Source organism: Leptonychotes weddellii, chromosome 6 (genome assembly GCF_054177405.1).
Source record: "Leptonychotes weddellii isolate Sample4059 chromosome 6, ASM5417740v2, whole genome shotgun sequence".
Taxonomy (NCBI): Eukaryota; Metazoa; Chordata; class Mammalia; order Carnivora; family Phocidae; genus Leptonychotes; species Leptonychotes weddellii.
The window spans coordinates 109,110,846-109,126,655 of record NC_138374.1 but is presented as its reverse complement, the minus strand read 5'-3'; the positions used below and the strand labels follow the sequence as shown (position 1 = coordinate 109,126,655).

General features: G+C 35.9%; 1 protein-coding gene across 2 annotated transcripts in view; it reads right to left on the bottom strand.

Annotated features, from left to right (window-relative positions):
- LOC102745141 (complement factor H-related protein 2) overlaps positions 1 to 15,082 on the bottom strand; it is a 22,548-nt gene extending 7,466 nt beyond the window's left edge. The window contains exons 1-7 of one of the 2 annotated variants that reach the window (XM_081824928.1): positions 14,568 to 15,082; positions 11,470 to 11,667; positions 10,183 to 10,359; positions 3,701 to 3,871; positions 2,206 to 2,388; positions 1,907 to 2,086; positions 1,459 to 1,632 (exon numbers count right to left, since the gene is read on the bottom strand). In XM_081824928.1, the coding sequence (XP_081681054.1) occupies positions 1,580 to 1,632; positions 1,907 to 2,086; positions 2,206 to 2,388; positions 3,701 to 3,871; positions 10,183 to 10,359; positions 11,470 to 11,667; positions 14,568 to 14,646 (1,041 nt within the window). In that variant the 5' untranslated portion in view covers positions 14,647 to 15,082 and the 3' untranslated portion in view covers positions 1,459 to 1,579. Of the gene's footprint in view, positions 1 to 1,458; positions 1,633 to 1,906; positions 2,087 to 2,205; positions 2,389 to 3,700; positions 3,872 to 10,182; positions 10,360 to 11,469; positions 11,668 to 14,567 lie in introns of those variants that run through there. The other variant, XM_081824929.1, reaches the window with a different exon arrangement.
- Between the last annotated feature and the right edge of the window lie 728 nt (positions 15,083 to 15,810).

Sequence of the window (15,810 nt, the reverse complement as noted above, 5' to 3'; positions counted from 1 at the left end):
GTGTGGTGTAAGGAAATGGTCCAGTTTCATTCTTCTGCATGTGGCTGTCCAATTTTCCCAACACCATTTGTTGAAGAGACTGTCTTTTTTCCATTGGACATTCTTTCCTGCTTTGTCGAAGATTAGTTGACCATAGAGTTGAGGGTCTATTTCTGTCTTGATGATGACAGCTTTGTAATAGAGCTTGAAGTCTGGAATTGTGATGCCACCAGTTTTGCTTTTCTTTTTCAACATTCCTCTGGCTATTCAGGGTCTTTTCTGGTTCCATACAAATTTTAGAATTATTTGTTCCATTTCTTTGAAAAAAGTAGATGGTATTTTGATAGGGATTGCATTGAATGTGTAGATTGCTCTAGGTAGCATTGACATCTTCACAATATTTGTTCTTCCAATCCATGAGCATAGAACGTTTTTCCATTTCTTTGTGTCTTCCTCACTGTTGGTGGGAATGCAAGCTGGTGCAGACACTCCGGAAAACAGTATGGAGGTTCCTCAAAAAGTTGAAAATAGAGCTACCATACAACCCAGCAATTGCACTACTGGGTATTTACCCCAAAGATACAAATGTAGGGATCTGAAGGGGGGGTACGTGTACCCCAATGTTTATAGCAGCAATGTCCACAATAGCCAAACTACAGAAAGAGCCAAAATGTCCATTGACAGATAATGGATAAAGAAGAGGTGGTATATATATACAATGGAATAATACAGAGCCATCAAAAGGAATGAAATCTTGCCATTTGCAACAACGTGGATGGAACTGGAAGGTATTATGCTGAGTGAAGTAAGTCAATCAGAGAAAGACATGTATCATATGACCTCACTGATATGAGGAATTCTTAATCTCAGGAAACAAACTGAGGGTTGCTGGAGTAGTAGGGGGTGGGAGGGATGGGGTGGCTGGGTGATAGACACTGGGGAGGGTATGTGCTATGGTGAGCGCTGTGAATTGTGTAAGACTGATGAATCACAGACCTGTACCTCTGAAACAAATAATACATTATATGTTAAAAAAGAAGAAGAAGAAGATAGCAGGAAGGGAAGAATGAAGGGGGGAAATCGAAGGGGAAGATGAACCATGAGAGACTATGGACTCTGAGAAACAAAGTGAGAGTTCTAGAGGGGAGGGGGTAGGGGATGGGTTAGCCTGGTGATGGGTATTAAAGAGGGCACGTACTGAATGGAGCACTGGGTGTTATACACAAACAATGAATCATGGGACACTACATCACAAACCAATGATGTAAGGTATGGTGATTGACATAACATAATAAAAGAAAAAAAAAGCAGCTGTACCATTATACATCCCCACCAGAAATATATGAGGTTTCTAATAGGTATCCTAGTGGGCGGGAAGTGATATCTCATTGTGGTTTTGATTTGTATTTTCCTAATGACTAATAATGTTGAGAATCTTTTTATGTGTTTGTTATAATTTTTATTATGTCTTCTTTGGAGAAATACATATTCAAATCCTTAAAAAAAATGGAGAAAGATATTTCAGGAAGAAAGCAAAGGCACAAATGAGGAACGGCATGGAGATTTAAAAGAACATGGCTTATCCAGAAGCTAAGGAAAATCAGTTTTGCATAGCTCCATCACATGGTGAAGATGAGATGCAACAGTAGATACCTGGAAAAAAGCAATCTGATATTATTCTGAAGCAGAAGTCCCAAACTCTCTTGGTTCACAGAGCCCTTAGCATCTCAGTAATTTTGCACAGTGTACATAGGTCAAAGAAAATCTTTAACAATTCATTTTTTAAATAATTAGGAGCAAAGAATTTAACATCTTATATCCTAATTATTTAATACCTTATGGGCACCAGCATGTGCTGGTCTAAATATATTTATTGATTTAAAAAATTATGAACAATCAAATACAAAAGTAAGAAATGTATTCTCACCAACACACTTAGGAAGTTCAGTCCATGTTCCATCAATACAGGTAATTACATTATTTCCAATCATTGTATGTGTATCTCTGCAATTCAGCTCCACAGAAACACCATGTTGAAAGGGAATAATAGAGAACCGGGCATAGCCATTCTTGAGGTGAGGTATGGAGCCACATGCTTTAACTTGTCCTAAGAAAATGTAATAAAAGATCTGCTTGCTTTTAAAATATTTTAAATCGTTTTATATATGTATTTATATATAAGTGCAAAGTTTAAACTGTTCTGTTTAAATATTAACATCTATTTACCAACGCAAGTGGGCAAATTTGTCCATTCTCCATCAATGCACTGTATTTTCTTAGGCCCTGTCATTAGAAAATAGGGAGGGCACTCATATTCCACCATCTCACCGTGTCCATATTCTTCTTTCCTTCTCTCTTTTATTGTACCATTGGGGAGTTGAGGAGGTTGACCACATGACTGTACTTTTCCTATCATTAAAAAAAAAAAACTACTTAAATAATGCTTAAAGAGTCTAATGAATCTGGCAAAATGTGGAATTACTGTTTTGGTTGACCTAGAACTAAATTACATTTTTGCTAAATTCCTATTTTTTTTAGGTTTGCTTTTTCCATGTACATAGTGTATTAACTATTCTTTTTCTCAAATATTGACTTTTTATTATAAACAATTCTGAACAAATTAAAGAAAAATGAACACATATACTGATCACCTAGATATATATTAATGTTACATTTTGCCCAATTTATTTAATTTTTTTTGCAAAGTAATTTATTTCTTTAAGATTTTACTTATTTGAGAGAGAGAGAGTGCGCAGAGCGAGAGAGAGAGAGAGAGAAGGCACAAGCAGGGGGAGGGGCAGAGGGAGAAGCAGACTCTCCACTGAGCGGGGAGTCTGATGCCAGGCTTGATCCCAGGACCCTGGGATCATGACCTGAATGGAAACAGACACTTAACCGACTGAGCCACCCAGGTGCCCCAAAATAATTTAAAGTAAATGATAGACATAGTAAAATTTTACTTCTAAATTCTTCAGAATGCCTATCTAAGAAATAAGGACATTGACCTGCATATACAAAACACCGTGTTGCATTTCTTTAAATTAACAATAATTTTTAGTGACATCTTACATTTTTTTCTATATGTAACTATCCTGATTGCCCCAACCCCCAATATTTTGCAGGTTATTATAACCAGGATATTAATTGTGCCCTGAAGATTTTAAAGTAGTTCAATAATCTGGATATCATATAAAAGTAAGTAGTTATTGAATATGTGGTATGATATATATATGCAATTATATTTATCACATATGTTTTATTAATTAATATCTATAAATATATAAAATAATTTTATCAAATATTTTAAAAAAGTAATGTCATCTGAAGCAAGTAACAAATCATTGGTTTATATTGAATAATTCATATGTTTATTTGATTACTTCTTGATTACTTAATACAATATAACAAGACCCATACAATATTTTTTAAAGTATGATTTTTTATTGAATTTGGGGGAAAATCCCTAACACTTCCCCGTTCTGGCAATTATATTTTGATCTATAAAATTCCATTATACATTTCAAAACAGAAGTAGAATTACCCCTTGATAAAGGAAACATAAATAATCTACAGCCCAGCACCTCCTCTCCTTTTCAGTTAAAATACTACCTTTGCCATTTTTTTGCAATTTGTCAGATTATATATATAAGACCAATAAAATACATAGACATTAATATAAATTGATATAAGTTGTTTCATCAGTTCTAAAATAAATATTGACCTTTGCATGTTGGAAAATTAGGTGACCATCCGAAGTGATAGCATTGAACTGAATCTGGTCCAACTCTTCTGAGTCTTTCTCCACAGAAAAATTGCAACACATCTCCAGCATTGTATTTTGCTTTTCTTGGATAAACATCTAGATTTGCTTTTAAAACTGGAAGAAGACATTCTATATTGAAAATAAAATAAAAGTAAATAAATATATGTGAAATAGTCACTGCAGTATTAAATTTAATACATGCTATTAAATAGCAGGGGCTTCATACCCAGAGGCACTTATATTCTTACCTTCAAAAAAACCCCTAATTATTTACACCCAACAAATATGTGTAAGCCCCTTTAGAGAAATTAGGGTTGAACAGCAAGGTAAAATTTTGTATGACAATCTCCTCAGGACTGTAATAAATAAGTCCCGAGCAATCATATAAAGTAAATTATTTCATTTATTTATTTAACAATAAGTTTAATAACTTTTATTTGTCTATAAAACGGCATATGAATAGTTTTCACAGATCACATGAAAATCAGTTTTTCAAGTAGTAACAATTAAAGTGCAACATATTTAATTAAATGATAGGTATGTTTAAAAAGTTAGTACCTGGAATGGTCCAAACAAGAATTATGTCTAGTACATTTTAAGTAGGAGGGAACATTAAAAAGCAAATAATTCCTAACTTTACAAATGGGGAACTGTATTTAGTATATGGACTTTTTAAAAAAACACATGGCCAAGTTGCTTCTAGGTGTTCGGAATCTTTCCATTATACCCAACCACATCTTTAATATCTTTCTAAAAACCAATGCATTATGAATACCTTCTGATTCAAGTAAAAATGGATATATATATATATAAATAGATAGATATATGAATATATATGTGTATTTTTCTCATTTGATCTGTTATTCATGGTTCATCTCTTAAAATTAGATATTGAAATTCACATGTGAAAATATAAATGACAGGGGCGCCTGGGTGGCTCAGTTGGTTAAGCGTCTGCCTTTGGCTCAGGTCATGATCCCAGAGTCCTGGGATCGAGTCCCACATCAGGCTCCCCCCTCAGTGGGGAGTCTGCTTCTCCCTTTCCCTCTGCCCCTCCCACTGCCCATTCTCTCTCTCTCAAATAAATAAATAAAATCTATTTAAAAAAAGAAAATATAAATGACATTCAAGACAAATACTCTCAATAAATCAAGCATATATCACAAAAATATGATGAAATATTTTCTAACTAAATCTCAGAAATATTATTTAAACTAGACAGTTTTATGCATTGTTATTGGCAATTGAATACTTTAATAACAGTTTGTTCATATCCCTCTGAAATGTGACTCACTCAGTTTTATGAAAAGTTGCACCCCTGTATCTCTGTATTTTATTCCAGAATTTTGCATGACAATTCTTTTTTGGTTGTTTATATTCCCTTTCTAATCCAATTGCAAAAAAAAAACTATTGAAAATAATTGATCTTGGCTGATGTAGGATTTTTTAGCTGATTTATTCAAGTATGGTTATTACATGGTATTATAGACAGAACCATGGCCTCCCCAAAATGTCCATGTCCTAATCCCTGAAACCTGCAAATAGGTTACCTTCCTTGGCAAAACAGACTTTGTAGATACAATTAAGTTAAAGACCTTGAGATAGAGAGATTATTTTGAATTATTTGTATGATAGTGGACCCAATGTAATCAGAAGCGTGCTTACAAAAGGAAGCAGAGGTGTCAGAATCAAAGTAGGAGTTGTAGCAACAGAAGCAGAGATTGAAGTGATATGAGGAAGGGCAGTGAGCCAAGAAATGCAAAGGGCTTCAAGAAGCTGTAAAAGGCAGAAAACAAATTCTTTCCTAGGACCTCCAGAAGGAACTGTGATTCAACATCCTTGATTTCAGGACTTTTGACCTCCAGAACTGTAAGATAATAAGTTTGCATTGTTTTAAGTAATTAGGTTGTGGTAATTTGTTACAGCAGCAGGAGAAAACTAATATATATGGGAAAAAATGTACAGCCATATTTAAGGAAGGGTATGATTTGGCATGACCTGAAGGCATTCTATCCTGCATTTAAGTCAAAGACTCTGTGCCACACCAAGATTGAACAGTAATATAAACTACGGACTTTGGGTGATTATGGTTTGTCAAATTGTTCATCAATTGTACAAATAGAGTGCGCTGATCAGTCAAGCTGATAATGGGACAGATTATATTGCATGTGTGGGGCAAGGGGTATATCTCTGTATCTCCCACTCAGTTGTGCCATGAAACCCAAAAATGCTCTAAAATAAACAAAAAACCAAGTCTCTGACCATAGATTTCTTTTTAAGATTTTATTTATTTGAGAGAGACAAAGCACACACAGAGGGAAAGGGAGAGGGAGAAGCAGGCTCCTCGCTGAGCCAGGAGCCCGACGCGGGGCTCGATCCCAGGACCCCGAGACCATGACCTGAGCTGAAGGCAGACACTTAACCGACTGAGCCAACCAGGCGCCCCAAGTCTTGACCATAAATTTTGAGTTTATAATCAAATGACAAGGAAAAGGATGAAAATCAAGGAGTAAAATATCTAAAGTTGCTGTAGCATGCATAGCAGACTATAACTTGGGTAATGTTTGCCTCGTTTTGAATTATTTGGCAGTTTGAATTCGAGGTACCTTCAAAACAGCGTTCATCTTGGTCGTAAATATTACAATGCATGTGGCATATAAACAACCTTATTTTGGATGAGCTAAGTGCTTTTCAAAGATCTGTTATTAAATCAATATTTAACATTGGTCTCTTAAAGCTATGTGGAGTCACCTTAAATTTTGATGATTGTTCATTAGGAAACATCTTTCAGTAGAGTCTACTAAAAAGAAATACATTCAGAATTGCTTTTTATCTCCTAGAAGAAAAAGGACTTACCATCTTCACCACATCTTATGGAACCTGTGGTACTTCCATCTCTGTCTTAGATCCATCATGGCATTCACAGTCCAACTTGTCACTGAGTTTAAACCATATGCCCTTACCTTTGTTTCTGGCATTCACGAATACTGGCATATCATGAGACTCAAAGGTGTATTAAAAATCAGGGTCTTATTTCTAATGTTATCCCAAGCACACAACAAACGGACAAAAACCTTTAATCATTATGTACTAGTGGATAAGTGACCTTTTAGGAAATTTTATTATGAATAATTTAGTAAAAAATGATTTTATGCACATTTTCCTTATACATCAACACCTAAATAAATTATACTATTTTTAAATATACATAGGTATTCACCATATAAATATATATATGTCTATGTATATATCTACCATGTATAGTATATTATATATTCTATTGGTGGTACAGTAAGTGCCTGATGTGTGTGTGTGTGTATATGTACATGCATATGGAAATGTATCCTCCTTACAGGAAACGTTAGTTCTCTAGACAGAGACTAAATAGGTTATTACTCACAAAGAGCTATATTGCCAGTTCTCTGAGCTCCAGTCTCTAATCTGTCAGATGCCAACTAATCAGATGCAGTGACAGCCCGAGGTGATCGTTGTGCTCAGGCTGTGGCTCTGCACCATAGGAAAGGAACCTCTGAAGTAAGAGACTTGGAGCTTTTACAGGGTAGCTGGCCCATTGGCCCATCCTCTCCACAAGAGAGAAAGGGAAGGAGACCTTTGCTCTGGAACAGAGACAAATTTGTGGGGAGAGAGAGGAAGGTTTTTACTCCTCTGAAACGTAAGCAAATGGCTCCAGAAAGATGTCTCTCAATCTCACTTGAGGGGCATATACTCTAACGTCCAAGGCTTGTTTGCGAATCATTTTCTGGCCAAGTTTGCTAGCACTCTTCGTTCAGAAAGCCTGGACCATGCAGAAATGTGAAAACCTCACAGGAACTGTCTCCTAATAATGGGTGGTAATGAACTTATTAAAGCATAAAATGCATGTAGACGAGTATAAAAATCAGAAGTTCAGTAAGTTTTTACAAAATAAGCACACCTCTGTAACTGCCATCCAGCTAAAACAACAGAATTATGACTCACATGTTCGAAGTTCCTCATGACCTGTCTAACCACTAACACTCTTTACTGCAAAAACCATAGAATAATTTTGCCTGTTTTAAAATTTATGGAATTTTTTAAATCTCATTTTCATATTGGTGAATGTCAGATTTATTTTTGTGATTAGCTGTAGTTTATCACATTATTTCATTATTTAAATAGATCAAATTTTTAAAGGTTAAGTACACATTTTAAAATCATCTAAAAGGACAAGTCAGTGGCAACATCCTTCTGATAGAATTACTAAAATTTAAAATTTAATTTACTTGCATATTACTTTCCTAAAGACATGAAGTTGCTTAAATATGAATAATATGGATGACTTCTTAAGACTGAGGCATTAAGAGTAAAGTCAATATATTTTTTTAAAACATGTGATTTACAATGTTAACACTGCCACAAAATTTAAAAGCATATGTATATCATGATTGATTTAATGAAGTGATTAATGATTTTATCAGCATTCCCGCAGCTTATTTTGGGGAACAAAAGATGTGCAAGCTTCCGAAAAAGTTTAGAACTCTTGTTCTAGATATTTATTTTTCTCTATTCTTTTTCTGTACTCCTATTTTTTCATCTTTCTGAATCTCTCTCCACCATTTCGTTATCCAGTCTTTATTTTTTCCTTTATCTCTCTAATTCTTGTTAAAAGCCATTTCTCACTAAATATTTGTCCACAAATATAACACAGTTGGTAGAAAATAAGAGCTTCCACCACACATGGAAACAATTTAGGGATTTAAAGAAAAATTGTTATGTTTTAATCATTGTTACCTAGAGAGTTTAACATAACTAATTTTGTGGATCAGTGACCTTAGCTCAAATAGGTGATCATTTACTCATGGACACAGGTGATTTTTCTCAGAACCCATGTTGGAATCCAGTTGCCTGAAATGTCATTGACTTTCCATGGTGTTCTTGATCCAACACCTAACCCTGGATACACAGAATTTTTCAGAGGCTAATGAAGTCTCACAAAATGTACTCAGGAGCCAGCTTGTGTGGGTTACTACTGGTCAAACTGAGTTGTCAGGCCTCTAAAATACAATTGTTGGGCTGACAATTGCCATTATCCCACAAAATGAAGAGAGATGGTTCTCGAGATGGAGATGACAATGAAATATTTATACCATAACTGAAGCCTTATAAATCATGAACCCTGTTCAACCACTGGACATTTCAGGTAGGAAGTCAATAAATGTGTTCTTTTGTTATTTTTCTGTAAGTATTAGTCACTTGTAAGCCCCTTGTAATTGAAAGAGATTGTGGCCTAACTGGTAACTGAGTATTTTAATTCAAGCTGCTTTAAAAAGACTCTATTTTCTAGAAGTTTAAATTTAAATAATGAAGTTCTGGAATAACATTTTTTTAAAAAAGTGTATCATTAGGCTTCATTTCCTGATAAGATAGATTAGCTGGTAAGAGCATACCCTCCTATCAGAAAAAAACATTAGAAGACCGTACAAAACATATCTCTAAAAGACTGGAAACTATGCAGTGCAAGTCTGTGATGATAAAAAAAGGCGGGGGGGGGGGGACACCCAAACCCAAACGCACAGTCTATGACTGTTTCAGCTTTCTACTAGGAGAGCACTTTCCAGACTGTGTTGTGGGGGCAAGGGGTGGGGGGAAGGTATGCAGAGTCCAGGGGTCTTCCTGAACTGAGAAGAGCAAGATCACAGTATTAGAGGCCATGGTGGCTAGAATGGCTAGAATTTACAGGGCAGAGTAACAGAGAGAGGGTATTATGAGGAGAAAGAGCTAGAGAAGTTTTCTGAAGAGTGTTCTTGAGTCTTTGGTTGAGTACTAAGCTGTGCAAGCATAGGCTGGAATTCCATGAACTATCTTAAGAATGATTGCCAGAAGAGTTGTAAAGATGAAGAATTGCAAGTGTTCACCCAGGTCTGGGAGATGCCTTCATATTATACAGTATCTTAAGGAGTTGTTTTCCAAAGCCACTGACAAATAAGCATAATGCTCACAGGTACAAAATATTTTAAACATAGAAACTGATGGTTTATTGAATTAAGCCTATGAATTTAATATACACACATAAAATAACTATAAAAAACTGTCTTATTCATAAGACATTTTAACTAGGATTGGACTTACGTTCACTTAAATAGTCTATTTTCAGTTTAATACTCCAGTTTTAAATAAAGTTGATTTCCAACTAACCTGATAATTTTCATGTAAGCAATAAATGGGTATTCCTTTAACATAAAGAGACTGCCTTCTAATATTTCTATTTATTGCATGCAGTAGATTCGTGTAGGCAGGCAAACTATGCTATTTGTATATCTATCAGACTCAACTGGAACTGAAAAACAAATGCATAATGATAAAAGCCAGTGGTGATACCTACATTTAGCCCCTGACAATAGATATATTTTTTAAAAAATCACATCACATGTCAGGATGTGAAAGGACAGCATTTTACTTACTGGTGGAGCTGCATTTGGGAGGAGAAGACCAGCCATCTTCCAAACATGAAATGGTGTCACTATTACCAGGAAGGCTGTAGCCGACATCACAGATAATTTGTACAGTGTCACCTTCCAGGTGTGTTTGTCCTGAAGATGCAGAATGACCATTTTCCACAGAAGGAAAGAAACACAGTCCTAAGAACCAAAAATTGTTTAATGTACAAGATGGAAGTGGTAAAAAAAAAAAAAAACACCTAAATTTCCTTTTTACAGTATTTTAAGAAGAATGGCAAACTTTCAAAACTGAAATCAGGTATGAAAACAAAATTTCTAAAGAACTCTGATCATGCTACTATATATATGATATTACTTTACAGAAGTAATTTAGAAGAAGATATTTAATTTACAGAAGTAAATTAACATTTCATTCTGTTCTATGGTTTTTACAAAAAATATTTGATTTTCATAAACTTTTCTAGGTACAAAATTAGATTTTAATATATCCATTTCTCTCTTAATTCTCATAAATGTTTCTTACAGAAGGAGAAAGACCACTACAGTCTCCTTTGTTGGCTCATATTTTCTGCCTGCCGTTGTTTTTTTCTTTTTTTTTAGATTTTATTTATTTATTTGAGATAGAGAGAGAGTGGGGGGTGGGGTGGGCAGAGGGAGAGGGACAAGCAGACTTCTCGATGAGCACAGAGCCCAGCACGGCGCTTGAGCTCATGACCCTAAGATCATGATCTGAGCCGAAATCAAGCATCGGATACTTAACCAACTGAGCCACCCAGGCACCCCCCATTGCTTTTTTGCTTAATATACCTATTCTCTCTTGAGTCTGCTCATCACATTCACTTAAGGATTAATATAGATGTCACTGTAAGAACAAAAGACGTGTTTTATGGAAAATATGAAAGTGAAAATATTTACACTTACACAATCTTTTCAATACTCAAGAGAATGGTAAGTTTCAAAACAGAATGTGTATGTAAAAAGATTTGTTTTAAAGGAAAAATATGCCCAGGCTAATACCAAATATTAGGAAATACATATTAATAGTCAAATACATAAATCATCAGTTTAAAATTAAAATGTGTAAAGCACTTCTAAGTAACACGAGAAAGTTCACGTATCTATTCTTCATTTGGTTTTCATAAAGGGCTTCTCAAGAAAGGACTACATTTCTCATCTTCGCTGGCTAGTCCTGATCCCTGTGATTGCCTGCCAAGGGCCTGACGTCACATTTGGAACATCTCTATTTACTGAATGATGCATCCACATCTACTGATCAGGGCATTTACTCACTGAGACACTTGGGTGTTGGCGACCATCCTTCTTCTGTGCAGATTATGCGAGTCCAAAAGGATCGTGAAGGAGATGTAAAATTATATTCACAAGAATAATAATAAATTTCCCCGACAGTAATTAGGGAAGGCTCCTCATCGTACTCTTTACCATATATAATTCCGTGGTTTATTTTTGGAAAACCACAATAGGAAAACCCTGGGAAAAATAAAACAAAACTGAAGAATTAACCTACATTAGTGAATCATTAAGTCATCTTTTAATCATCTCTTTGATTTTTTTTTTCTTTCATCCAGCTCAAGTTCCTCTACCTTACATGCCTTCCGGTGTTCTAATCAGTCGAGAACAAAAAAACGGTCTCTAATTAAGAGTACAAGAGTATTTGAAAAGTCCGTTGTCAATGAACATGAAATTTATGTTTGGAGTCACGTGGAATAAACTCTCTTCCGCAGTAACTTCGAGAAGAAAATCCCACACAGCGATCTATGAGCGGCGGCCGAGGGGAGCAGGTCACGGGTCCACACCGCGAGCTGGCAGGCAGGGACAGAGTCGTGTGGGCTCCCCGGGCCTTTCCTTTTTCTACTCTGATTCAGTCTCTGTGCTGTCTGGTTTTTCCTGGTGCTGGGAGGATGAAGCAGTTTTGTGAATAAAGAAAACAACTTCCAGAAACTCAGCTCACCAACCAGTTACCTCGGGAAACTCTCTTTTGCATTTGTCTAGAGGTGACTTTCCGTGTGGCACAATATTTCACACTAGTGATTCCTGTGCTTTTTAACCTGCGAAACCTGGGGTTACTTATCTGTTTACAATTTGATACGAGGCGGAGGAAAAGACCCGCCATTAAACAGTGACAGTCACACCTCCCATAATTCTTTTTCCAGACATGCTTTACGCTCCCCTCAAATTACAGCGTTTGATTTCCATGCATTTCTACCTATGTATACTTTGCTATCCAGAATAACGTCCCTTCCATTCACCAATCGTCCCCCTTCTACCTATCCTTCAACACTCGTTCTGCAACATTTAGCAAAAATATTCATTGTGCGCACAGCGATGTGATACTTCTGAAAGTTAACTTCTCTTGGCAGACCTCCCTTAGCCAGTCACCCCCTCCAAAAGTAGGAGATGATGTGTGCTGTCTCTACATTCTGATAAAAGCTCATGACTACATTTCCAATGAAATCGAGACACACCCTCATATATATACACACATGTATCACACGTATCTACATAGACACACATAGTCTTGCAATCTATTTACTTATTGACACGTTTTGCTTTCCTCCAAGGACACTCAAAGCTGTAGTGAGGCACAGAGTTCTCATTTCTTTTGAGCTTCTTTGCTGCAACATGCAGCATAATATAGTGCTCGATCACTATTTCACTATGGAACGTATGCAGGGTTCTTATATAAGCGTGACTGTAACGCGCTGTTTTTGCTCTGGGACCAGAGCACCTCAACACGCACCTCAGCCTAACTGCAACACAAAATTAGAAGCCATTTAACAGCGACACAAATTCTGGATAGAGCTTCACTGAAGGTTCTCTGGAGACTAGTTTGAAGTTTGAATATCTTTTTCTGGGTTCTGGGTTGTAAAAATTCTACATATTATTCTCATATTTTACACTTCTTTTCCCTGCTTTTTGCCCATTTAGAAATCCTCTCTTAATGCCATCACTAACAGATGTTTAAAACAATATTTATCAGACACACAGGTAAAAAAAAAATCAAATACACCTATTTATACAGTTCTTCAGTGAGGCTGTTGTACAGTCTAATCAGAGAATTTGGTATTTTTAATTAATTTTAATTTAATTTTTAATTTTTAATTAAGCAATGCCTGTTGTACTTTTACCCCCATCAGCTAATTGCTCTCCTGTGAGTCTATCTCAATGTTAAAAGTAGTAACAAACAAAAGGAGTTTCCAGTCTACAGAAATAAGGTTTTATAACTTTTATGAGGGTGGCTCTTAAAAGTAAAGCATTTTTGGGCGCCTGGGTGGCTCAGTTGGTTAAGCGGCTGCCTTCGGCTCAGGTCATGATCCTGGAGTCCCAGGATCGAGTCCCATATCCAGCTCCTTGCTCGGCAGGGGGTCTGCTTCTCCCTCTGACCCTCCCCCCTCTCATGTGCTCTCTCTCTCTCATTCTCTCTCTCAAATAAATAAATAAAATCTTTTAAAAAAAAAAAGTAAAGCATTTTTAATGTTCCTATTTTTCTCTTAAGTTAGGATTAAAGAGAAACTTTCCCCAAAGAACGTCCATTATATGCAAAAATTAGCAAGCAACACAATAGCAAAATAAATCCCTTCTGGAAATCAAACAATAAAAGGTAGGACTGAAACTCCACTTCCACATGTGGTCTAATCAGCGGTCTTGGATCTTGTTAGAGGTTTCATTTGCAATTATTTGGATATGATGATTTTTATTTCAACATGAAATAAGATGAGACAGTTTTTAAAATATTATAAGATGTGGTTTATAGTTTTAATAAAGGATGGACAATTTCTTTTCACTTTTAACATTTGCTGAAGAGCTCAGAAAAGCAAGTAACAACCAAAAAAAAAAAGATAACTCATTGACATTTCACTGGCTTATTACACACAAAAATTAGTATATACTGCACTGTTTTAGTAAAAGAGATTCCCCTTTGTTGAATGATAATTAGATTGAAAAAGGAATTTCCTGGTTTAATAATATTTAAATCTTAAATTAACAAATCTATGAAAATGCAAATATTTTGAAGGTGTCCAGATTTTCTTGGGATGCTTTTTCTGGCCAGTGGCATTGCAGAGTTTATGGAGAATTACACTGGTACTTGACCCTTTTGACTTTATTATATGCAGCTTTTTCATCCTGTAATTCCTCTCCAAATGTTGTATTTGGTGGCTATTCACATGGACAGAGAAAATAATTTCATTCTATTTTCTCTTAATTTCATATTAGAAAACATTTTGATAAAATAGATTAAATTATAAGCCTTTATTTAAAATGTTCTTACCTATTTATTCATTTTAAAACATACACACTAATACACACCCAACACACATATATGAGAGAGGAACTAAATATTCAGGTCTGCTTTCATGTTTTCAACTTACCTTGCATCCCAACAGTAGAAATCCAGAAGATTAGAATGGCATTAATTAAAAGCAGCATGCTAGATTCTCCTGAGCACATACACTTCGAAATGGTCCAACAATGGTGGTGTTGCTCCAAATCTTGCTTTCATTTGGGGTGATACGCATGACTTTTGAATTTCAGTGCATTCAGTGCCAGGAAGCTGGTGTAGTGAAATACTTTGTGTAAATATCAAAGTTCACACAGGGTAGTGTGAAAAAACTAAATAATGTCTTACTCTGTTTTCACATCAAGACTCTAAATAGCTGGGCAACTTCCTTGCTGCAGTTACAAAGTTTCTAAGTTTGAAGCACTCAGAAATGGACCTTGGAGGAGGGGAAATGAAGCCCTCCCTTGCCTCTCTTCTTGCTAGTCATGAGGTCAGCATTTCAGAAGGCAACCAAGTGTAGGTCATTCTAATGTCATGTCCATCTTTAGTTATTATAAATTCCTCTTCAAACTGGCACTAGGAATCAGGCTCCCTCTTAATAATTGTTATACATTTGTAGATATTTTTTTAAATGTAGTCAAGAATAATTTTGTGAAATAACGCTTCCTGAAATTTTTGAACAAAGTATATTTCAAACTCCTTTAGGTGGGACTGGCAAGAATGGCTAGGACAGGAGTGTGGTAGATTCCCTTTCCAAAAGGCAGAAATAAAACTGGACAAAATTATTTAAAAAAATAACCATTTATAGTTTCTGTAAATTGGCCAAAGAGCATACTGTTGAGAAATGTTTATTAAAGAAAATCTCTGTAAGTCTCACTAAAAAAAGAGTGGCTACTCCCATCCTTCTGTGGCTCACACGTTTGACTCAGATGGGCAGGCAGGCCTTGTGACTGGTGGCTTTGCTGCCCTTCTCGTGCAGGATGACTTTGTAGCAGATCTTGGAAAACATCCACAACCAATGACACTGTTGAATACAATAGAGATTATAGTGGGAAACAATCCAGGAAGGCTAATGTCTACATGATACTGTTGAGGCAAGTAACAAAATGGCAGGCTAGCTGGAAATTTAACAGGGAAATGTGGAGGAAAAAGGCAAAAAGGGCCCCACTAAGATAATACTTACTGCTGGTGGTCCAGAAGTCACTGGACATAGAACAACTGTGCCCAGAGAAATCAGAGAGGGCCCTGTGACCTGCTAGTCCCTGGTTAAATGTGGAGCAGGCTTGTACACTCCCTGAACATTGAAAGCATTTCCTAACCCACATAACAGTTTC